General features: G+C 37.4%; 1 protein-coding gene across 1 annotated transcript in view; it reads right to left on the bottom strand.

Annotated features, from left to right (window-relative positions):
• LOC128636129 (uncharacterized) overlaps positions 1-20,083 on the bottom strand; it is a 104,561-nt gene extending 84,478 nt beyond the window's left edge. Inside the window, exon 1 of the mRNA XM_053689187.1 lies at positions 19,347-20,083. Within this exon, the coding sequence (XP_053545162.1) occupies positions 19,347-19,395 (49 nt within the window). The 5' untranslated portion in view covers positions 19,396-20,083. The remainder of the gene's footprint in view (positions 1-19,346) is intronic.
• Between the last annotated feature and the right edge of the window lie 5,949 nt (positions 20,084-26,032).

Raw genomic sequence — 26,032 nt, 5'->3', positions numbered from 1 at the left:
AGGAACAGAAGCATCTCTGCATGTTCAGCTATAAGTCTGTTTCTGCTATCAGTAATTACTTATTAAGGAACAGAAGCATCTCTGCATGTTCAGCTATAAGTCTGTTACTGCTATCAGTAAGTTCTTATTAAGTAACAGAAGCATCTCTGCATGTTCAGCTATAAGTCTGTTTCTGCTATCAGTAAGTTCTTATTAAGGAACAGAAGCATCTCTGCATGTTCAGCTATAAGTCTGTTTCTGCTATCAGTAAGTTCTTATTAAGGAACAGAAGCATCTCTGCATGTTCAGCTATAAGTCTGTTTCTGATATCAGTAAGTTCTTATTAAGGAACAGAAGCATCTCTGCATGTTCAGCTATAAGTCTGTTTCTGCTATCAGTAAGTTCTTATTAAGGAACAGAAGCATCTCTGCATGTTCAGCTATAAGTCTGTTTCTGCTATCAGTAAGTTTTAATAAGGAACAGAAGCATCTCTGCATGTTCAGCTATGTCTGTTTCTGCTATCAGTAAGTTCTTATTAAGGAACAGAAGCATCTCTGCATGTTCAGCTATAAGTCTGTTTCTGCTATCAGTAAGTTCTTATTAAGGAACAGAAGCATCTCTGCATGTTCAGCTATAAGTCTGTTTCTGCTATCAGTAAGTTCTTATTAAGGAACAGAAGCATCTCTGCATGTTCAGCTATAAGTCTGTTTCTGCTATCAGTAAGTTCTTATTAAGGAACAGAAGCATCTCTGCATGTTCAGCTATAAGTCTGTTTCTGCTATCAGTAAGTTCTTATTAAGGAACAGAAGCATCTCTGCATGTTCAGCTATAAGTCTGTTTCTGCTATCAGTAAGTTCTTATTATGGAACAGAAGCATCTCTGCATGCTCAGCTATAAGTCTGTTTCTACTATCAGTAAGTTCTTATTAAGGAACAGAAGCATCTCTACATGTTCAGCTATAAGTCTGTTTCTGCTATCAGTAAGATCTTATTAAGGAACAGAAGCATCTCTGCATGTTCAGCTATAAGTCTGTTTCTGCTATCAGTAAGTTCTTATTAAGGAACAGAAGCATCTCTGCATGTTCAGCTATTAGTCTGTTTCTGCTATCAGTAAGTTCTTATTAAGGAACAGAAGCATCTCTGCATGTTCAGCTATAAGTCTGTTTCTGCTATCAGTAAGTTCTTATTAAGGAACAGAAGCATCTCTGCATGTTCAGCTATAAGTCTGTTTCTGCTATCAGTAAGTTCTTATTAAGGAACAGAAGCATCTCTGCATGTTCAGCTATAAGTCTGTTTCTGCTATCAGTAAGTTCTTATTAAGGAACAGAAGCATCTCTGCATGTTCAGCTATAAGTCTGTTTCTGCTATCAGTAAGTTCTTATTAAGGAACAGAAGCATCTCTGCATGTTCAGCTATAAGTCTGTTTCTGCTATCAGTAAGTTCTTATTAAGGAACAGAAGCATCTCTGCATGTTCAGCTATAAGTCTGTTTCTGCTATCAGTAAGTTCTTTTTTTTTTTTTTTTTCAAAAGGTTTATTAATTTTGTACATCAAATACAATTCTAAACAATCAATCTTTCCTGTTTTAACAAGATCATAATATATAACATTTTCATAATCTTTACTTTCTATTTCAGCTAATATGTAATAAAGTATATATTTGCCATATCTTGACCGCAAAAAAAAAAAAAAGAAGAGAAAAAATTAGATATTGTAGGGAAGATACCTATCAATGAAACATAACAATCATAATAATATAAAAAAACAAGGTATTCCTTTTTCCCCTCTTATTATCATAAAGAAAGAAAACAAAAGGAAAAACTAACAAACCTCCTGTCCTTTCCCCTTTTCAACCACAGAAACAACACAAAGAATCTATCTATATTGATACCTTTCCCCCCTGGGTTCTATATAAGAGATAATCAGTTTGAATTTATAGTATCTTGCACCGCATAAAAATAACTAAATCTCAAAAAAAAAAAAAAAAAAAAAAAAAAAAAAAAGCCTTCTCTCTCCTCCCTTCCGCCCCCTCTGTGTTCTAAACTTAATCGGGCCCTTCAAAAAGCCATTCCCCTCTCAATCTACAGTTTTCCATATAGATTGTATTTTTGAAATTTCTAATTATTTTCTTTTGCTCTTCGATCTCCCTAGTTTTAATCCAATTCTCCCATTTACTAAAGAAGCGTGTTATATTGGTATCAATGTGGTATAGAGTGTCTTGTAATTCTATAAGAAATTGGTGGTGAATAACTTCTCCAAGATTCCCAAAGGAGGGTGATCTAGCCTGTTTCCATCCCTTTAATATAAGATTTCTTGCTAACAAAATTATCATCGTTATAAATTTCCGACTTTGTAGCTGTTCTTTTTTATAGTGGAAAAAGAAGTCTGTTCTGGTTGTAAGAGCACTTGAGTTTGATAAACTTTGCTCAGCCAATAATTTATCTTTCTTTCATGTAATTAGCAAGAGTCCATGAGCTAGTGACGTATGGGATATACATTCCTACCAGGAGGGGCAAAGTTTCCCAAACCTCAAAATGCCTATAAATACACCCCTCACCACACCCACAATTCAGTTTTACAAACTTTGCCTCCGATGGAGGTGGTGAAGTAAGTTTGTGCTAGATTCTACGTTGATATGCGCTCCGCAGCAAGTTGGAGCCCGGTTTTCCTCTCAGCGTGCAGTGAATGTCAGAGGGATGTGAGGAGAGTATTGCCTATTTGAATGCAGTGATCTCCTTCTACGGGGTCTATTTCATAGGTTCTCTGTTATCGGTCGTAGAGATTCATCTCTTACCTCCCTTTTCAGATCGACGATATACTCTTATATATACCATTACCTCTGCTGATTCTCGTTTCAGTACTGGTTTGGCTATCTGCTATATGTAGATGAGTGTCCTGGGGTAAGTAAGTCTTATTTTCTGTGACACTCCAAGCTATGGTTGGGCACTTTGTTTATAAAGTTCTAAATATATGTATTCAAACATTTATTTGCCTTGACTCAGAATGTTCAACTTTCCTTATTTTCAGACAGTCAGTTTCATATTTGGGATAATGCATTTTGATTTAACCATTTTTTTCTTACCTTAAAATTTGACTTTTTCCCTGTGGGCTGTTAGGCTCGCGGGGGCTGAAAATGCTTCATTTTATTGCGTCATTCTTGGCGCGGACTTTTTTGGCGCAAAAATTCTATTTCCGTTTCCGGCGTCATACGTGTCGCCGGAAGTTGCGTCATTTTTTGACGTTATTTCGCGCCAAAAATGTCGGCGTTCCGGATGTGGCGTCATTTTTGGCGCCAAAAAGCATTTAGGCGCCAAATAATGTGGGCGTCCTATTTGGCGCGAAAAAATATGGGCGTCGCTTTTGTCTCCACATTATTTAAGTCTCATTTTTTATTGCTTCTGGTTGCTAGAAGCTTGTTCTTTGGCATTTTTTCCCATTCCTGAAACTGTCATTTAAGGAATTTGATCAATTTTGCTTTATATATATGTTGTTTTTTCTCTTACATATTGCAAGATGTCTCACGTTGCATCTGAGTCAGAAGATACTACAGGAAAATCGCTGTCAAGTGCTGAATCTACCAAAGCTAAGTGTATCTGCTGTAAACTTTTGGTAGCTATTTCTCCAGCTGTTGTTTGTATTGATTGTCATGACAAACTTGTTAAAGCAGATAATATTTCCTTTAGTAAAGTACCATTGCCTGTTGCAGTTCCCTCAACATCTAAGGTGCAGAATGTTCCTGATAATATAAGAGATTTTGTTTCTGAATCCATAAAGAAGGCTATGTCTGTTATTTATCCTTCTAGTAAACGTAAAAAATCTTTTAAAACTTCTCTCCCTACAGATGAATTTTTAAATGAACATCATCATTCTGATTCTGATGACTCTCTGGTTCAGAGGATTCTGTCTCTGAGGTTGATGCTGATAAATCTTCATATTTATTTAAAATGGAATTTATTCGTTCTTTACTTAAAGAAGTTCTAATTGCTTTAGAAATAGAGGATTCTGGTCCTCTTGATACTAATTCTAAACGTTTGGATAAGGTATTTAAAGCTCCTGTGGTTATTCCAGAAGTTTTTCCTGTTCCTAATGCTATTTCTGCAGTAATTTCCAAAGAATGGGATAAATTGGGTAATTCATTTACTCCTTCTAAACGTTTTAAGCATTTATATCCTGTGCCGTCTGACAGATTAGAATTTTGGGACAAAATCCCTAAAGTTGATGGGGCTATTTCTACCCTTGCTAAACGTACTACTATTCCTACGTCAGATGGTACTTCGTTTAAGGATCCTCTAGATAGGAAAATTGAGTCCTTTCTAAGAAAAGCTTATCTGTGTTCAGGTAATCTTCTTAGACCTGCTATATCTTTGGCTGATGTTGCTGCAGCTTCAACTTTTTGGTTGGAAACTTTAGCGCAACAAGTAACACATCGTGATTCTCATGACATTATTATTCTTCTTCAGCATGCTAATAATTTTATCTGTGATGCCATTTTTGATATTATCAGAGTTGATGTCAGGTTTATGTCTCTAGCTATTTTAGCTAGAAGAGCTTTATGGCTTAAAACTTGGAATGCTGATATGGCTTCTAAATCAACTTTACTTTCTATTTCTTTCCAGGGTAACAAATTATTTGGTTCTCAGTTGGATTCCATCATTTCAACTGTTACTGGTGGGAAAGGAACTTTTTTACCACAGGATAAAAAATCTAAAGGTAAAAGCAGGGCTAATAATCGTTTTCGTTCCTTTCGTTTCAACAAAGAACAAAAGCCTGATCCTTCATCCTCAGGAGCAGTTTCAGTTTGGAAACCATCTCCAGTCTGGAATAAATCCAAGCCAGCTAGAAAGGCAAAGCCTGCTTCTAAGTCCACATGAAGGTGCGGCCCTCATTCCAGCTCAGCTGGTAGGGGGCAGGTTACGTTTTTTCAAGGAAATTTGGATCAATTCTGTTCACAATCTTTGGATTCAGAACATTGTTTCAGAAGGGTACAGAATTGGTTTCAAGATGAGACCTCCTGCAAAGAGATTTTTTCTTTCCCGTGTCCCAGTAAATCCAGTAAAAGCTCAAGCATTTCTGAAATGTGTTTCAGATCTAGAGTTAACTGGAGTAATTATGCCAGTTCCAGTTCAGGAACAGGGGATGGGGTTTTATTCAAATCTCTTCATTGTACCAAAGAAGGAGAATTCCTTCAGACCAGTTCTGGATCTAAAAATATTGAATCGTTATGTAAGGATACCAACGTTCAAAATGGTAACTGTAAGGACTATCTTGCCTTTTGTTCAGCAAGGGAATTATATGTCCACAATAGATTTACAGGATGCATATCTGCATATTCCGATTCATCCAGATCATTTTCAGTTCCTGAGATTCTCTTTTCTGGACAAGCATTACCAGTTTGTGGCTCTGCCGTTTGGCCTAGCTACAGCTCCAAGAATTTTTACAAAGGTTCTCGGTGCCCTTCTGTCTGTAATCAGAGAACAGGGTATTGTGGTATTTCCTTATTTGGACGATATCTTGGTACTTGCTCAGTCTTTACATTTAGCAGAATCTCATACGAATCGACTTGTGTTGTTTCTTCAAGATCATGGTTGGAGGATCAATTTACCAAAAAGTTCTTTGATTCCTCAGACAAGGGTAACCTTTCTGGGTTTCCAGATGGATTCAGTGTCCATGACTCTGTCTTTAACAGACAAGAGACGTCTAAAATTGATTGCAGCTTGTCGAAAACCTTCAGTCACAATCATTCCCTTCGGTAGCCTTATGCATGGAAATTCTAGGTCTTATGACTGCTGCATCGGACGCGATCCCCTTTGCTCGTTTTCACATGCGACCTCTTCAGCTCTGTATGCTGAAGCAATGGTGCAAGGATTACACGAAGATATCTCAAACAATATCTTTAAAACCGATTGTTCGACACTCTCTAACATGGTGGACAGATCACCATCGTTTAATTCAGGGGCTTCTTTTGTGCTTCCGACCTGGACTGTAATTTCAACAGATGCAAGTCTCATGGGTTGGGGAGCTGTGTGGGGATCTCTGACGGCACAGGGAGTTTGGGAATCTCAGGAGGTGAGATTACCTATCAATATCTTGGAACTCTGTGCAATTTTCAGAGCTCTTCAGTTTTGGCCTCTTCTGAAGAGAGAATCGTTCATTTGTTTTCAGACAGACAATGTCACAACTGTGGCATACATCAATCATCAAGGAGGGACTCACAGTCCTCTGGCTATGAAAGAAGTATCTCGAATTTTGGTTTGGGCGGAATCCAGCTCCTGTCTAATCTCTGCGGTTCATATCCCAGGTGTAGACAATTGGGAAGCGGATTATCTCAGTCGCCAAACGTTGCATCCGGGTGAATGGTCTCTTCACCCAGAGGTATTTCTTCAGATTGTTCAAATGTGGGAACTTCCAGAAATAGATCTGATGGCGTCCCATCTAAACAAGAAACTTCCCAGGTATCTGTCCAGATCCCGGGATCCTCAGGCGGAGGCAGTGGATGCATTATCACTTCCTTGGAAGTATCATCCTGCCTATATCTTTCCGCCTCTAGTTCTTCTTCCAAGAGTAATCTCCAAGATTCTGAAGGAATGCTCGTTTGTTCTGCTGGTAGCTCCAGCATGGCCTCACAGGTTTTGGTATGCGGATCTTGTCCGGATGGCCTCTTGCCAACCGTGGACTCTTCCGTTAAGACCAGACCTTCTGTCACAAGGTCCTTTTTTCCATCAGGATCTGAAATCCTTAAATTTAAAGGTATGGAGATTGAACGCTTGATTCTTGGTCAAAGAGGTTTCTCTGACTCCGTGATTAATACTATGTTACAGGCTCGTAAATCTGTATCTCGAGAGATATATTATAGAGTCTGGAAGACTTATATTTCTTGGTGTCTTTCTCATCATTTTTCTTGGCATTCTTTTAGAATACCGAGAATTTTACAGTTTCTTCAGGATGGTTTAGATAAGGGTTTGTCCGCAAGTTCTTTGAAAGGACAAATCTCTGCTCTTTCTGTTCTTTTTCACAGAAAGATTGCTATTCTTCCTGATATTCATTGTTTTGTACAAGCTTTGGTTCGTATAAAACCTGTCATTAAGTCAATTTCTCCTCCTTGGAGTTTGAATTTGGTTCTGGGAGCTCTTCAAGCTCCTCCGTTTGAACCTATGCATTCATTGGACATTAAATTACTTTCTTGGAAAGTTTTGTTCCTTTTGGCCATCTCTTCTGCCAGAAGAGTTTCTGAATTATCTGCTCTTTCTTGTGAGTCTCCTTTTCTGATTTTTCATCAGGATAAGGCGGTGTTGCGAACTTCTTTTGAATTTTTACCTAAAGTTGTGAATTCCAACAACATTAGTAGAGAAATTGTGGTTCCTTCATTATGTCCTAATCCTAAGAATTCTAAGGAGAAATCGTTGCATTCTTTGGATGTTGTTAGAGCTTTGAAATATTATGTTGAAGCTACGAAATCTTTCCGTAAGACTTCTAGTCTATTTGTTATCTTTTCCGGTTCTAGAAAAGGCCAGAAAGCTTCTGCCATTTCTTTGGCATCTTGGTTGAAATCTTTAATTCATCTTGCCTATGTTGAGTCGGGTAAAATTCCGCCTCAGAGAATTACAGCTCATTCTACTAGGTCAGTATCTACTTCCTGGGCGTTTAGGAATGAAGCTTCGGTTGACCAGATCTGCAAAGCAGCAACTTGGTCCTCTTTGCATACTTTTACTAAATTCTACCATTTTGATGTATTTTCTTCTTCTGAAGCAGTTTTTGGTAGAAAAGTACTTCAGGCAGCGGTTTCAGTTTGAATCTTCTGCTTATGTTTTTCGTTAAACTTTATTTTGGGTGTGGATTATTTTCAGCAGGAATTGGCTGTCTTTATTTTATCCCTCCCTCTCTAGTGACTCTTGTGTGGAAAGATCCACATCTTGGGTAGTCATTATCCCATACGTCACTAGCTCATGGACTCTTGCTAATTACATGAAAGAAAACATAATTTATGTAAGAACTTACCTGATAAATTCATTTCTTTCATATTAGCAAGAGTCCATGAGGCCCGCCCTTTTTTTGTGGTGGTTATGATTTTGTATGGAGCACAATTATTCCAATTCCTTATTTTATATGCTTTCGCACTTTTTTATCACCCCACTTCTTGGCTATTCGTTAAACTGAATTGTGGGTGTGGTGAGGGGTGTATTTATAGGCATTTTGAGGTTTGGGAAACTTTGCCCCTCCTGGTAGGAATGTATATCCCATACGTCACTAGCTCATGGACTCTTGCTAATATGAAAGAAATGAATTTATCAGGTAAGTTCTTACATAAATTATGTTTTCCCCAAAATCTTTGTATCTTGGGGCAGAGCCAGAAGCTATGAATCAAGTTTGTCTTTGATTGTCTACATTTAGTGCAGAACATTCCTTCCCCTATACCACCCCATTTGGCAATCTTCTCAGGTGTGATATACACCATCCACATTAATTTTACATGCTGTTCACGCATAGGGATGGCTAATGATGCTTCCTCCACTCTCTCCACGCTTTTTAGCATTAGTTGCGCGGTTAAATTTGGAAAATACAGTTCCCTCCATTTTACAGTTCCAGTTTCAATATGTTGTTTGTGGTTTATATTATTTATTAGATTGTATAACGGAGATATTGAGTATTTGCCACTTTTAATAAGCTTGATTGCCGGCACTAATGGTGCTAGATCCCAGTTGTTCCCTTGTTTTTGTATTAGTTTAAGGCAATAATGCCTGATTTGTAAGAATGAAAAAAAATGTTTCTCTGAGAGGAGATATTTATTTTTGATTGTTTCGAAGTCTTCAACCTGAATTAACCCCTGGTTATTTTTTGTTAGTTGAATAATATTAGATAATCCCTTTTCTTGCCAAACTGAAAATATTTTGGATGAGAGACCCTGTTTGAATTCTGAGTTTCCTTTAATAGATAAATAACATGTTGCATAGGGATATATGTCTAAATATTTACATGTTCTGTGCCACGCTACAACTGTGTCCCTGAGCAGATCTATTCTTTTAACATATGGTGGGAGATTTTTAACCTCAAGATGGAGAATATTTTTTAAATATAAAGGTTTTATCAATCCACTTTCTATCTCTGGCAAAGTAAAATGATTACTCTCTAAGAGCCAATCTAAAGCAATCTTTGTTACTGCCACCAGGTTATATATTATTAAGTTAGGGAGACCCAGGCCCAGATATTCTTTTTTAAGTATTAATTTTTGATGACTAAGTCTAGGCCTACTATTCGTCCATATATATTCCTTAATTGCCTGATTAGATAACTTAATCTCCTGTTTCTTAATTAGAAAAGGAATATTCTGAAAAGATATAGTAGCCTTGGGAGTGCTATCATCTTAAGTAAATTTATTTTACCAGAGAGAGAGAGTGGAAGAGAGGTCCACTTTTGAGGGTTTCACAGAATTGTCTAATGCCATTACCAATGTTCAGAGCATACCATTCTGAAGGGTCGCTAGATATTTTAACCCCCAGATATGTCATATATTTAGTTACTTCTTTAAATATTTTTGTTTCTGATTTTTATTTTTTTGAAGCCATAATACTTCCGATTTAGACTGGTTAATATGATACCCTGAAAAAGAGCCATAGTTTTCTATAATCTGGCACATTTTATTAAAGTTTTTGTTTGAATTTCTAGAAAATACCAATAGATCATCTGCATAGACCGCCAACTGTATTCTCTTACCACCTATCTCAATCCCCTGTATATTATTTCTCAAAGCAATCAGTAAAGGTTCCAAAGCAATATTAAAAATTAAGGGCGACAGAGGGCATCCCTGCCTTGTCCCTCTCAAGAGGGGGAAGTAGGGTGTTTTGTTACCATTGATAATTATCGCAGCCCTAGACTCGCTATAGAGTTTCTTAATTAAGTTAAGACTATTACCTGAATATCCAAATTTTATAAGAGAGGTAACAAGGTGGTCCCATGTAACGGAATCAAAAGCTTTGCTTGCATCCAGTGATACTATTGAACTATCCTCTTTGTTAGCTTTTTTATTATATTTATCATTATACCACTGGTCTGAAATTAGTAAAAAGACTTTCCTTAAGTTAACATTTGAAGACCTTCCTTTCATGAAGCCTGTTTGATCCGGGTGTATTATTGTGTCCAATGAAGCCTGTATCCTCTTAGCTAGAATGCTAGTCATTATTTTATAATCGATGTTGAGTAGTGAGATGGGCCTGTAGGAGTCTATTAATTGTGGATCTTTTCCCGGTTTAGATATGACTATTATTGTGGATTCGTTAAAATCAGCTGATGGATCCAATCGTCCATTCCAGAGCCCATTCAGCAGAGCATTTAATGTAGGGGTTATTTCCTCTATGAGAATTTTGTAAAATTCGGATGGAAGGCCATCCGGACCTGCCGCTTTGTTATTTGCCATTGTTTTGATTATTTGTCTTATTTCATTTTCTGTAATGGGTTCATTAATTTTTGTTAGCAATTACTTTCTATCTTTGGGACTGTCAAAGACTCCCAGAATGAATCCTTTGTAGTAAAATTAATATGCTGTGCTGAATAGAGCTCCGTAAAATATTCAAGGAAGGCCTTTTGTATGTCCTCTGACTGGGTCCAGGTATGATCTTTATTTTTAATTTTTTTTATAAAACTTTTAGTTTTGTGATTTTTGTCAATTCTTGCTAGAAAGCTGCCCACCTTGTTACCATACCTAAAACTGTGCGCAGGATTTTATATTTTCGCTAATTTCATTTTGCATAAGGTAATTGTCTCTATCTTTTTTAGCCTGAATATATTGTTGCCAATTTTCTGCAGTTTTTGCCTGGATATATCTAGAATATTTATTAATCAAACAATTAGTTAACTGCTTTCTGTATGCGTGTGTTTTTTTATTTTGTTTTATTTGATATGCCAGAATTTCGCCTCTTAGTACGGCTTTTGCAGCATTCCAATATATATGAGTTTTGTCAAAAGAACTATTGTTAAACTGTTTATATTCAACCCATTTGGATTTTAAAAAATTTATGAACTTACTATTTTTTGCTAGATATTTTGGAAAGAAGAACTGGTTGGATTTCCGAGTCTTTTGTTTGGGATCTAATGTAATTGAGATAGGGGCGTGGTCTGATATAGTTATTATATCAATAAATGTCTCCTGGATACAATCTGTTAACTTTTCTGAAGTAAGGAAATAATCTATTCTCGATAGAGGTTTTTTTGATTTCGAAAGGCATGTATACTCTCTTACATCAGGATGTCTGATTCTATATATATCAATTAGTTTTAGATCTTGCTGAAACCTCTTTATAAGAAGGGACTCCCTTTTTCTTCTCGCTATTGTAGATTTATCTAATGACTTTTGCCTTATTGCTTGCTCACTATTACCTCTACTTCTGTCTACTGTAGTATTGGGAGCGATATTAAAATCTCCTCCAATAATTATAGTGTTTGTGGAGTATATTAGCAGTTTATCTCGCAGACTTTGCCAGAAGTCTATATCCTCCTCATTTGGCCATAAACATTGCAAATAACAATCTTCCTACCCGCAATTTCAACTTCTAATATGATATATCTTCCTTCCACATCTCTCACTAATTTGTCAATTTTATATTCTATTGTTTTACTAAACAAAATAGCCACTCCTTTTTTCCTTTGGTGCCCTGTGGTGTATATAACCTCTTTGACCCAACCTCCTTTTAATTTGATAGCCTCTTCCCCTTTTAGGTGTGTTTCCTGCAAGAGCAATATCTGAGCACCTAATTTTTTTGCGTACCTCAGAATAGTTTTACGTTTCATGGGTGATGTAATTCCCCCTATATTCCACGAGACTACTTTAAGACTCATTTTCACTAATCTGTGGTTTAGCTATTTCTGATAAGACGTCCATAACTATAAAGTGTTTACAAGATGGGACATCCATAATTGCGCACAAGAGAGAGAAGAAGAGAAGAGGAAAAAAAAAAAAAAAAAAGCAAGTTATCACTATAAATTACCAAAACTTATTAATTCCCTTTATTTCACTGGAGGTCTTCCTCTTTCCTTCCAGTTTCCCCTCCAAGGGGGTTTCCCCCCCATAACTTAATTTTATTCTACACATTTTTCTAAAAGCAAAGTTTGTATACATTATACTCTTTTATGTATTAAACTTACAAAGTAAAACCAGTACCAAAAAATTTGAGTAAGACCGGGACAAGGTTCATGTTACAGGGCCTTGTTGTCTTTCTAAACTATCTTTATGCTCTTTGAGAAACTCATTTACTTCCTCTACATCTGTAAATATCCTGTGCCCTGTAGTAGTATGTATGCTAAGTCTAGCTGGGTATAAAAGTCTGACTCTCCACCCTTCTTGTATTAGCTTGGTACATATTGGCGCAAGAGATCGCCGTTTATTAGATGTCTCGTAAGAGAAGTCATTAAATAACAGGAGTTTTCTACCCCTATAGTTAATTTCTCCATTTGCCTTCCGATAAGCATTCATAATTTTGATTTTTTCCTGAAAATTCAGCAGTTTCATAATAACCGGTCTACCTGTTTTATTCCTTCCCTCCTCTTGTCTCTCTGAGCCTATTCTATGTATTCTCTCAATTGTTATATTTTGGGTTTCTACTCCGATGTTTAATAGACCCATTAAATCCACCTCCACAAATCTCTTAAGATCTTTCTCCTGTATATCCTCTGTCAGGCCAATAAGACGCAGATTATTTCTTCTAGCCCTGTTTTCTAGGTCCTCAAGTTTATTTTTCATATTTTCAATCTGGGTGGACATAGTGCGTAGTGTCTGTTCCCTCTGTAGGGCCCCATCCTCAATATCTGATATTCTCTGTTCTGCATATGTGAGTCTGGTTGCAAAATGTTTTACTTCAAGTGTTAGTGAGGTGATATTATTTTGAATTAAGTCAAACTTGGGTGTAAATAGTGCGTCAAGCTGCTTAATTAATTCTTCGTTGTTAGAGCTTTGTGAAAGACTTATTTCCCCCATTCCCCCCTGTGCTTCTTGTGAATTCTATTCCCTTTTTTTTCTTGATTTTTACTTCTGGAAGACATACCTGGTGACGTGATTTTGCTTTTGTTTAAGTATTTTTCCATAAATATATGTGTTCTCCTCCTTTACCGCTCAATTAAGTGATATCCTCTTGTGTTTAAAAAGTGAGACTATATATCAATAAATAATACCAGACTATGTGGTTGATGTTGAGGAGTTTTAAGGCCCACCTCTATTAGTAGGAGGGTGCAGAGTGTTTTTCCAAGTTAAATTTAATTATAGACTACCCCTTTAAGTAAGTATAGACGTGCTTGTTCGTGTTTGCTATTTTCTCTTCTGTCTTAAGCTATCTAAGCGGGGTATATAATGTTCCGATTTTGCTTGTGGCTAACAAGTATGCTGGCCTTCACCAGGCTACTTCAGAGTCTTAACACCTACTTAGATGGGGAGATTATATATAAATGCGTTTAAATTATACCTTCCAAAATTTTAGTACTATCTGAACCAAACCTAATTTTACCTAATTTCTTACATTCAGGCTTAATCCGAATTACTTTTGTTAACTTTTACCACACCGTTATATATAGAACCTCTAAGGTTGCTTTTAGTTCTCTATCCACCTTATCAGGCAAAAAAAAGCTTGATTTTTTATAAGAAGGTCTCTGAGAGCAAATTCATAAAGAATAGATCAGTGTTAAACTAATTTTGTCAAGTTGAAACCTGGAGGTGAGGTTTTTCTACTATTGCAGACTATTTATAGTTTGTAGAGTTTTAATGACCCCACTTTAACTCTCCTCTTCTACTAAGCCTTATTTACAGGGCTTTGTGTACAATCAGAAAAAAAAAAAAAAAAAGAGAGAAAAAAAAAAAAAAATTCCTTCTCCTTCCCTTCTTCTGCTATCTTGGGGAGTAAAGCTAGCTCAATTGTATATTGTCACCTTTGCTTTAAACCCTAAATTGTCTTGTGAAGTACAGCACACCAGAATATCCTAAATACCTAAATATGAGACATGTATGGTATCAAAACTAACTCAGTTGTCTACTATCACCTTTGCTTTAAGCCTTATGTTATTTTACAAAGTACAACATACAAAAATATCCTAGATATCTAAATATAAGACATATATAGTGTCACTTAATATCACAGTCATGTACATTTTTATCATGATTTTTAGCCCTATACCAAAGTTATCAGTCAGAAAGGAAAAACAACAAAAATCATGAGTAATACAACTCTTTTAGCCCTGGGTTACCCCCGGGGCATATTCAGTGAGAGTTTCTTTAGCCAGTATCTATATGCAAGAAAGCTAATTGTTCCACTGCTGTATTATTATAGCAGATGCTGCTTGAGAGTGCTTATAAGTCCCACATCTTTATGTATTAAGTAAACAGTGGAAAAAGAAAGAAAGCAGTTCTCTAGGCTTTCCTTATCCTTCTTCTCTTCTTCTTTTCTTTTTCCTTCTTTCTCCACCCCCTCTCTCACTCCTGTTCTCTTTCTTTCCTTTCTTTTCAACAGCAAGCCCGGCTATTAGTCTATGTTTAAGAAAATCTCCTTTTCTTTTTCCACTCTCTTTCCCCTTTTAGGCCAGTTGCTTGCTTTGTTTTCCTTTGTAAGTGCTCTCTTTACTCTGTTTTCTTATAGGGGAGACTTTAAATGTTCATAAACTGATATTCTTCCTTCAGTGCTTTTAGTCTTCTGGGGGTTGCGCTACACTAAGAGGAGTGAGGGGGGGGGATGAGTAACCTATGTCAGGCCCTACTCTCGCAGAAGCTCTGGTAAATTCACAGTCTGGCTCTACACCTGACACCCCCCCCCTCCACCATTTATATGCAGTCACTGTTTCAGCAAAGTTATTGATTAAAAACAAATCCAAACTTATCTTATTCTGTAGAGGTGTTTGTAGAATCTGTGGTTCCACCGCTCAGCAGGACTTTCTCTCCTGCTGCTCTTCTAAGTATGTAGACTTACTGGCAGGTTGAGGTGATGTTGTGCTCAGGGTCCTTTTCGCCTGTGTCCTGAGCTAGCCGACAAGAAACTCTTGTCTCCTTTCCTCCTGGGGCAAGAAGTTGATGTATGTGACACCTTTCCCACTGCTGTGTCCGCTCACCAACTGCTCCTTGGGTCCTGGCGGGCAGCGTGTGTCACTGGAGGCTCTTCGGACAGTCACTGTAGATGGGCCTTATAGGCCGGTGTTAGCAGGCTCTGCAGAGCTACCAGTCTCCTTAACGGCAGCTACGAGTCCTGGGCTGGGTGATTTCGGCCCGCCTATAGGCACTCGATACCGCGGCTCCTTACTTAGGCCTCTGGAAGCAGGCAGCGTACTTCACACGCGTCTGCTTGCTTGGCCCCTCCTACCGGAAGTTCTATCAGTAAGTTCTTATTAAGGAACAGAAGCATCTCTGCATGTTCAGCTATAAGTCTGTTTCTGCTATCAGTAAGTTCTTATTAAGGAACAGAATCATCTCTGCATGTTCAGCTATAAGTCTGTTTCTGCTATCAGTAAGTTCTTATTAAGGAACAGAAGCATCTCTGCATGTTCAGCTATAAGTCTGTTTCTGCTATCAGTAAGTTCTTATTAAGGAACAGAAGCATCTCTGCATGTTCAGCTATAAGTCTGTTTCTGCTATCAGTAAGTTCTTATTAAGGAACAGAATCATCTCTGCATGTTCAGCTATAAGTCTGTTTCTGCTATCAGTAAGTTCTTATTAAGGAACAGAAGCATCTCTGCATGTTCAGCTATAAGTCTGTTTCTGCTATCAGTAAGTTCTTATTAAGGAACAGAAGCATCTCTGCATGTTCAGCTATAAGTCTGTTTCTGCTATCAGTAAGTTCTTATTAAGGAACAGAATCATCCCTGTATGTTCAGCTATAAGTCTGTTTCTGCTATCAGTAAGTTCTTATTAAGGAACAGAAGCATCTCTGCATGTTCAGCTATAAGTCTGTTTCTGCTATCAGTAAGTTCTTATTAAGGAACAGAAGCATCTCTGCATGTTCAGCTATAAGTCTGTTTCTGCTATCAGTAAGTTCTTATTAAGGAACAGAAGCATCTCTGCATGTTCAGCTATAAGTCTGTTTCTGCTATCAGTAAGTTCTTATTAAGGAACAGAAGCATCTCTGCATGATCAGCTATAAGTCTGTTTCTGCTATCAGTAAGTTCTTATTAAGGAACAGAAGCCTCTCTGCATGTTCAGCTATAAGTCTGTTTCTGCTATCAGTAAGTTCTTATTAAGGAACAGAAGCATCTCTGCATGTTCAGCTATAAGTCTGTTTCTGCTATCAGTAAGTTCTTATTAAGGAACAGAAGCATCTCTGCATGTTCAGCTATAAGTCTGTTTCTGCTATCAGTAAGTTCTTATTAAGGAACAGAAGCATCTCTGCATGTTCAGCTATAAGTCTGTTTCTGCTATCAGTAAGTTCTTATTAAGGAACAGAAGCATCTCTGCATGTTCAGCTATAAGTCTGTTTCTGCTATCAGTAAGTTCTTATTAAGGAACAGAAGCATCTCTGCATGTTCAGCTATAAGTCTGTTACTGCTATCAGTAAGTTCTTATTAAGGAACAGAAGCATCTCTGCATGTTCAGCTATAAGTCTGTTTCTGCTATCAGTAAGTTCTTATTAAGGAACAGAATCATCTCTGCATGTTCAGCTATAAGTCTGTTTCTGCTATCAGTAAGTTCTTATTAAGTAACAGAAGCATCTCTGCATGTTGAGCTATAAGTCTGTTTCTGCTATCAGTAAGTTCTTATTAAGGAACAGAAGCATCTCTGCATGTTCAGCTATAAGTCTGTTTCTGCTATCAGTAAGTTCTTATTAAGGAACAGAAGCATCTCTGCATGTTCAGCTATAAGTCTGTTACTGCTATCAGTAAGTTCTTATTAAGTAACAGAAGCATCTCTGCATGTTCAGCTATAAGTCTGTTTCTGCTATCAGTAAGTTCTTATTAAGTAACAGAAGCATCTCTGCATGTTCAGCTATAAGTCTGTTACTGCTATCAGTAAGTTCTTATTAAGGAACAGAAGCATCTCTGCATGTTCAGCTATAAGTCTGTTACTGCTATCAGTAAGTTCTTATTAAGGAACAGAAGCATCTCTGCATGTTCAGCTATAAGTCTGTTTCTGCTATCAGTAAGTTCTTATTAAGGAACAGAATCATCTCTGCATGTTCAGCTATACGTCTGTTTCTGCTATCAGTAAGTTCTTATTAAGTAACAGAAGCATCTCTGCATGTTCAGCTATAAGTCTGTTTCTGCTGTCAGTAAGTTCTTATTAAGGAACAGAAGCATCTCTGCATGTTCAGCTAGAAGTCTGTTTCTGATATCAGTAAGTTCTTATTAAGGAACAGAAGCATCTCTGCATGTTCAGCTATACGTCTGTTTCTGCTATCAGTAAGGACGTTTGACGCTAAGCTGAACAGTCTTTCACTGTTTTCACACTACTGCATGGGTCAGAAAGATATTTTTGGGCCATTAAATCTCAGTTTATTAACTGCCCAGTACTTCAGGGGTTTGTCTGAACGACTGCTCTGATGTACAATAATACAAATAGCAGCAATTTTTATTGGCAGAACAATGTTTAGTTAAGTCTCCACTCGAGCTTAAAATGAAATGGGAACATGCAGTTTAAATAACGCCACAAGATGGCGTATGGCTAGGAATCGGAGGTATCGGTTTAAGTATCGGTGCATTTGCACGAGTACAAGTACTCATGCAAATACTTGGTATCGGCACCGATACCGATACTAGTATCGGTATTGGTGCAACCCTAACTACATGACAGGTAATAGCACTGCCATCTAATGCTCTTGCAAATATATAATATTCTTGTAAAACTGCTGCCATATAGTGCTGCAGAAATGGGCCGGCTCCTATGATTATGCCTCTCCTTTTCAACAAGGGATACCAAGAGAACAAAGATAATTTGAGAATAGAAGTAAATTACAAAGTTGTTTAAAATTGCTGCTTTATCTGAATCATGAAAGAAAATTAATTAGGTTTCATGCCCCTTTTACATTTTAAATACAGCGCTTGCTCAGAATTTAAGGCGCTTGTACCATCTTGTAATGACTCAATTTGTTAATTACTGACATGATACAAGCCCCACTGGTGCTCTGAGCAGCTGCAGTAGTTAAAATGCTGATGCACTGACAATATCTATCTAGGCTTCACATGCACGTGCAGAGACAAATACTAGCACTAAAACAGTGATAACTTACTAGAAGTATTTTTGCCAACTTATGTATATAATAAATATGTTTCATTTCAAAGATGTAATACATCTACCTGCATTTTAGTTTTGAACGGAATGTCCCTTTAATATGTTTAGTTCAAAGAAGAGAAGGGAGAGATGTGACATTATAGAAAGTTTCACGTATAGTCAGGGATTTAAAGGGACATGAAACACTATTTTTTTCTTCTTTCATGATTCAGACAGAGCATACAATTTTAAACAACTTTCCAATTTATTCCTATTATCCAATTTGTTTTGTTCGTTTTGTAACCTTTGCTAAAAAGTATATCTAGGAAGCTGCTGATTGGTGGGCTGCACATATATGCCTCTTCCGATTAGGTTTGGGCTAACTCCCAGTAGTGCGTTACTGCTCATTCAACAAAGGATATCAAGAGAATGAAGCAAATTCGATAATAGAAGTAAAGTTGTTTATAATTGATAATCTATCTGAATCATGAAAAAACAATTTTGGGTTTCATCTCCTTTTAAATAATTTTTGAAAGAAAGAACAAGACCAGAGTAAGGGGTCATAATCTCAAACTGAAGGTTAGTAGGTTCAGAAGTAATTTGCAGAAGTACTTTTGTTAACTCATGAGACAGACGTCCGTTAAAAGGTGGTGAGAACAAATTCTGTAAGGTGAATAAATAATGCTTGGGACATGAGTTTTGTAACTCTTACATCTTTTACTAATCATAAAGTATGTACAGTCAAATCAAATCTACATATTAATTTAAATGGACATAAAACCCCCCAATTTTTTCTTTCATGATTCAGACAGAACATACCATTTTAAACAAGTTTACAATCTAATTAAATTTGCTTCATTCTATTGGTATCCTTTGTTGAATTTAGCAGCAATGCACTTCTGGGAGCTAGCTGAAAACACAACATGAGCCAATAACAAGAGGCATATCTGTGCAGCCACCAATCAACAGCTAACTGCTAGGAGTGCATTACTGATCCTGAGGCTACCTAGGTATGCATTTCAACAAAGGATACTAAGAGAACAAATCAAATAACAAAATAGAAGTAAATTGGAAAGTTGATCAAAATTGAGTTCTCTATCTTAATCATGAAAGTTTAATTTTGATTTTACTGTCCTTTTAAAATACAGAATAAAAAATATAGCACTTCAGAAATTATTGTGCTTATTTATAAACATCATCAATATATCTCACCTTGTGCGCTGTAATGCATAAGTACGGTGAAAACCACAATATGCAGCATTGCCTCTTCTTTATCTTTCCCGTCTCTCTTTCACTGTCTCTCTGACTGCTTTTTGTTCCTCACTCTCTTTTTCTGCCCAAATATCTATTTTTTACTCTCTTTCTCTCTCTCGTTTTCTTTCTCTCTCTTTTTCTCTCTTTCTCTCTCTCTCTCTCTCTCTCTCTTTTTCTTTCTCTCTCTCTCTCTGACCTTCTTGATTGTCCGTCTCCGGCTTTTTTCTTCTCCCTTTGTCTATCTCTTTATTGGTGCCAGTCTCTGACTTGTATTCTATCTGACTTCATACTGGTCTTAGCTGTCTTTTTGGATCCTTTTGTTGTCCCTTTTGACTGTATGTGCCTCTTTATCTCACTGTCTCTCTTTATCTATAGCAATACTTAGTCTTTTTTGCTTCTTGTCTTTCCTTTTTCTTCATTTGTCTCCAATATCATATTATTTCTATTTTATTCATTTGTTTATTTCTGTCTCCTTTTTCTGTATTTTAGTCTTTTCATTTCTATATTCTTTGCATTTTCTTAGTTTCTTTTTCCAATCTCTTAATATGTATTTTCTTTTCTTCCTGACTTTCTGTCTCTGCTTTTATTTTTCTATCAGTCTCTGACCTTTTGTCTATGAATATGATTTCTCTCTTATTTTCTCTGTCCCTTTATACAGTCGTCTGGCTCTTTTTCCCTGTTCTATCTCTAGTTGCTTCTTGCTTTACATCCTCCTCAAGAAGAAATTAAAAAGAGGAAATAAGTTTGTTATCACCGGCCAACCATCCAAATATATCTCACTGTGTCTATGTATATAAATATAGCAATAGGCAGCAGTAGTAATTACAAGGTAGTACAGATAAAGTAACTAGCTCACTCTATGTTAAAGGAACATCCATGTTTCACATAGAGCATGCAATTTTTTTTTTTTTTTTTTTTTTTACAATCCTCCCATGCAATTTTAATAGACTTTTCAATTTACTATTTTTATTAAATTTACTTAATTCTCCTGGTATCATTTGTTTAAAAGCATACCTAGGTAAGCTCAAGAGCAACAGTGCACTACTAGGAGCAAGCTTCTGATTGGTGACTACATATATATATATATATATATATATATATGCCTCACCAAATGTGTTCAACTAGCTCCAGGTAGTGCTTTACTGCTCTGGAGTTAACTTTATGTATGTGTTTAACCCATTTGCAGGGGTTTAAAACATAATTACATGTAATCAAACAGTACAATAATAAAGAAAATAGCTTAATCCCTTTTTCACAAGTGCATATCGACGTAGGAATGGGCACATGACATAAGTTCTATGTGGCAGCTCTAACGATTAAAAAAAAAATCTTTCCATTTTACGTATATTATTACATTTTATTTATATATATATTATATATATAATATATATATATACATATACAGTATATGTGGTTGTGTATATATATATATATATATATATATATATATATAGATGAGTTGTTGTCATAGGTTGTGTCACAGATTATAACAATGTCAGGTATGCATTTATATACATAAACACAACCACAAACAAGTTGATTATTTCCCACTGCAAACAAATAAATAAACTCTACAATAAAGAGTGCGCAGATACAACAATGCAAGTAAAACACCATACACAGAAGAAAGTAAGGCAATATACAGTATATACAATATTACACCTTAAGTCCCAGGTAACAATAATTGTATAGAAGCCAGGTCGCACAACAGTTTAGAATAGTAGGTAGATATATTAGAGTAAGTCAGTGAAAACGTCTGCATTGAAGTGTAATCCCAGTAAAATCCATCCTCCCGATGAGTGGCACAGCTATGGGGACATGCTTGCCCCTAGTTATGCCAATCTGTATATGGGACTCTGGGAAAAAAATATTTTATCTGGAAACAAAACCATTATTTTCTAGGGCAGATATATAGATGATATTGTAATGATCTAGGTAGGAGATTAACCTGCTTTAAAAGATTTACGCCTAGATTTAGAGTTTGGTCCAATCAGCCAATCGGATTGAACTTGAATCTGATTGGCTGATTCCATCAGCCAATCAGAATTTTTCTACCTTAATTCCGATTGGCTGATAGAATCCTATCAGCCAATCGGAATTCGAGGGACGCCATCTTGGATGACGTCCCTTAAAGGAACCTTAATTCTGTTTTAGGACCTCGGAAGAAGAGGATGGATCCGCGCTGGAGGTCTTCAAGATGGAGCCGCTCGTCATCGGATGGAAGAACATAGAAGATGCGGCTTGGATGAAGAAGATGTTTGCCGGTCCGGATCTACTCTTCTGCCCGGATAGGATGAAGACTTCTGCCCGAAGATGGAATTCTTCAGCCGCCGCTTGGATCCAGACTTCAGCCGGAGGATGGATGTCACTCTTCAGCCCCCGCTTGAGCTTGGATGAAGACTTCGGAGGCTCTTCTGGACCGATCGGTGAACCCGGTGTGGTGAAGACAAGGTAGGGAGATATTCAGGGGCTTAGTGTTAGGTTTATTTAACGGGGGTTTGGGTTAGATTAGGGGTATGTGGGTGGTGGGTTGTAATGTTGGGGGGGTATTGCAAGTTTTTTTTTTTACAGGCAAAAGAGCTGAATTCTTTGGGGCATGCCCCGCAAAGGGCCCTTTTAAGGGCTGGTAAGGTAAAAGAGCTTTTCTATTTTAATTTTAGAATAGGGTAGGGCATTTTTTTATTTTGGGGGTCTTTGTTATTTTATTAGGGGGCTTAGAGTAGGTGTAATTAGCTTAAAATTGTTGTAATATTTTTCTAATGTTTGTAAATATTTTTTTATTTTTTGTAACTTAGTTCTTTTTTATTTTTTGTACTTTAGTTAGTTTATTTAATTGTATTTATTTGTAGGTATTTGTATTTAATTAATTTATTGATAGTGTAGTGTTAGCTTTAATTGAAGATAATTGTAGGTATTTTATTTAATTAATTTATTGATAGTGTAGTGTTAGGTTTAATTGTAACTTAGGTTAGGATTTATTTTACAGGTAATTTTGTAATTATTTTAACTAGGTAGCTATTAAATAGTTCTTAACTATTTAATAGCTATTGTACCTGGTTAAAATAATTACAAAGTTGCCTGTAAAATAAATATTAATCCTAAAATAGCTACAATATAATTATAATTTATATTGTAGCTATATTAGGGTTTATTAATATAAGTATTTAGCTTTAAATAGGAATAATTTATTTAATAAGAGTTAATTTATTTCGTTAGATTTAAATTATATTTAACTTAGGGGAGTGTTAGGGTTAAGGTTAGACTTAGCTTTAGGGGTTAATAAATTTATTAGAGTAGCGGTGAAGTCCGGTCGGCAGATTAGGGGTTAATACTTGAAGTTAGGTGTCAGCGATGTTAGGGAGGGCAGATTAGGGGTTAATACTATTTATTATAGGGTTATTGAGGCGGGAGTGAGGCGGATTAGGGGTTAATAACTTTATTATAGTAGCGGTGAGGTCCGGTCGGCAGATTAGGGGTTAATTATTGTAGGTAGCTGGCGGCGACGTTGAGGGGGGCAGATTAGGGGTTAATAAATATAATATAGGGGTCGGCGGTGTTAGGGGCAGCAGATTAGGGGTACATAGGGATAAGGTAGGTTGTGGCAGTGTACGGAGCGGCAGATTAGGGGTTCAAAAGTATATGCAGGGGTCAGCCATAGCGGGGGCAGCAGATTAGGGGTTAATAAGTGTAAGGTTAGGGGTGTTTAGACTCGGGGTACATGTTAGGGTGTTAGGTGCAGACATAGGAAGTGTTTCCCCATAGAAAACAATGGGGCTGCGTTAGGAGCTGAACGCTGCTTTTTTGCAGGTGTTAGGTTTTTTTTCAGCTCAAACAGCCCCATTGTTTCCTATGGGGGAATCGTGCACGAGCACGTTTTTGAAGCTGGCCGCGTCCGTAAGCACCGCTGGTATTGAGAGTTGCAGTGGCGGTAAATATGCTATACGCTCCCTTTTTGGAGCCTAACGCAGCCCTTCTGTGAACTCTAAATATCAGCGGTATTTAAAAGGTGCGGGGGAAAAAAAGCCAGCATTAGCTACGCGGGTTGTTACCGACAAAACTCTAAATCTAGCCGTTAATCAAGTACGTGAACCGAAATGATTCCATTCTGGCCTTTACAGAAAAACACACGCCTAGATTTGGAGTTTTGCGTTAGCCATCAAAACCAGAGTTAGAGGCTCCTAACGCTGGTTTTGGCCGCCCGCTGGTATTTGGAGTCAGTCAGGAAAGGGTCTAACGCTCACTTTCCAGCCACGACTTTTCCATACCGCAGATCCCCTTATGCCAATTGCGTATCCTATCTTTTCAATGGGATCTTCCTAACGCCGGTATTTAGAGTCTTGGCTGAAGTGAGCGTTAGAAATCTAACGACAAAACTCCAGCCGCAGAAAAAAGTCAGGAGTTAAGAGCTTTATGGGCTAACGCCGGTTCATAAAGTACACTAACACCCATAAACTACCTATGTACCCCTAAACCGAGGTCCCCCCACATCGCCGCCACTATAATAATTTTTTTAACCCCTAATCTGCCGACCGCACACCGCCGCAACCTACATTATCCCTATGAACCCCTAATCTGCTGCCCCTAACACCGTCGACCCCTATATTATATTTATTAACCCCTAATCTGCCGCCCCCAACGTCGCCTCCACCTACCTACAATTATTAACCCCTAATCTGCCGACGGAGCTCACCGCTACTCTAATAAAGTTATTAACCCCTAATCCGCCTCACTCCCGCCTCAATAACCCTATAATAAATAGTATTAACCCCTAATCTGCCCTCCCTAACATTGCCGACACCTAACTTCAAGTATTAACCCCTAATCTGCCGACCGGACCTCACCGATACTCTAATAAATTTATTAACCCCTAAAGCTAAGTCTAACCTTAACCCTAACACCCCCCTAAATTAAATATAATTTAAATCTAACGAAATAAATTAACTCTTATTAAATAAATTATTCCTATTTAAAGCTAAATACTTACCTGTAAAATAAACCCTAATATAGCTACAATATAACGAATAATTATACTGTAGCTATTTTAGGATTAATATTTATTTTACAGGCAACTTTGTAATTATTTTAACCAGGTACAATAGCTATTAAATAGTTAAGAACTATTTAATAGCTACCTAGTTAAAATAATTACAAAATTACCTGTAAAATAAATCCTAACCTAAGTTACAATTAAACCTAACACTACACTATCAATAAATAAATTACATACAAATACCTACAATTATCTACAATTAAACCTAACACTACACTATCAATAAATAAATTAAATACAATACCTACAAATAACTACAATGAAATAAACTAACTAAAGTACAAAAAATAAAAAAGAACTAAGTTACAAAAAATAAAAAAATATTTACAGACATTAGAAAAATATTATAACAATTTTAAGCTAATTACACCTACTCTAAGCCCCCTAATAAAATAACAAAGCCCCCCAAAATAAAAAAATGCCCTACCCTATTCTAAATTAAAAAAGTTCAAAGCTCTTTTACCTTACCAGCCCTTAAAAGGGCCTTTAGCGCGGCATGCCCCAAAGAAAACTGCTCTTTTTCCTGTAAAAAAAAAATACAACCCCCCCCAACATTACAACCCACCACCCACATACCCCTAATCTAACCCAAACCCCCCTTAAATAAACCTAACACTAAGCCCCTGAAGATCTCCCTACCTTGTATTCACCACGCCGGGTTCACCGATCCGTCCTTGCTCCGACGTCTTCATCCAAGCCCAAGCGGGGGCTGAAGATGTCCATGATCCGGCTGAAGTCTTCATCCAAGCGGGAGCTGAAGAGGTCCATGATCCGGCTGAAGTCTTCAGCCAAGCGGGAGCTGAAGAGGTCCATGATCCGGCGGAAGTCTTCTATCAAGCGGCATCTTCAATCTTCTTTCTTCCGGATCCATGTTCATCCCGCCGACGTGGAACATCCATCTTCACCGACGACTTCCCGACGAATGACGGTTCCTTTAAGGGACGTCATCCAAGATGGCGTCCCTCAAATTTCCGATTGGCTGATAGGATTCTATCAGCCAATCGGAATTAAGGTAGGAAAATTCTGATTGGCTGATTCCATCAGCCAATCAGATTGAGCTTGCATTCTATTGGCTGTTCCGATCAGCCAATCAAATGCGAGCTCAATCTGATTGGCTGATTGGATCAGCCAATCAGATTGAACTTGAATCTGATTGGCTGATTCCATCAGCCAATCAGATTTTCTACCCTTAATCCCGATTGGCTGATAGAATCCTATCAGCCAATTGGAATTCGAGGGACGCCATCTTGGATGACATCCCTTAAAGGAACCGTCATTCGTTGGGAAGTCGTCGGTGAAGATGGATGTTCCGCGTCGGCGGGATGAACATGGATCCGGAAGAAAGAAGATTGAAGATGCCGCTTGATAGAAGACTTCAGCCGGATCATGGACCTCTTCAGCTCCCGCTTGGATGAAGACTTTAACCGGATCATGGACATCTTCAGCCCCCGCATGGGCTTGGATGAAGACGTCGGAGAGCAAGGACAGATCGGTGAACCCGGCGTGGTGAATACAAGGAAGGGAGATCTTCAAGGGGCTTAGTGTTAGGTTTATTTAAGGGGGGTTTGGGTTAGATTAGGGGTATGTGGGTGGT

Source organism: Bombina bombina, chromosome 7 (assembly GCF_027579735.1).
Source record: "Bombina bombina isolate aBomBom1 chromosome 7, aBomBom1.pri, whole genome shotgun sequence".
In the NCBI taxonomy this organism is placed as follows: Eukaryota; Metazoa; Chordata; class Amphibia; order Anura; family Bombinatoridae; genus Bombina; species Bombina bombina.
Note: the sequence above shows the minus strand (reverse complement) of the source record. Positions and strands in the feature narration are given on the sequence as shown.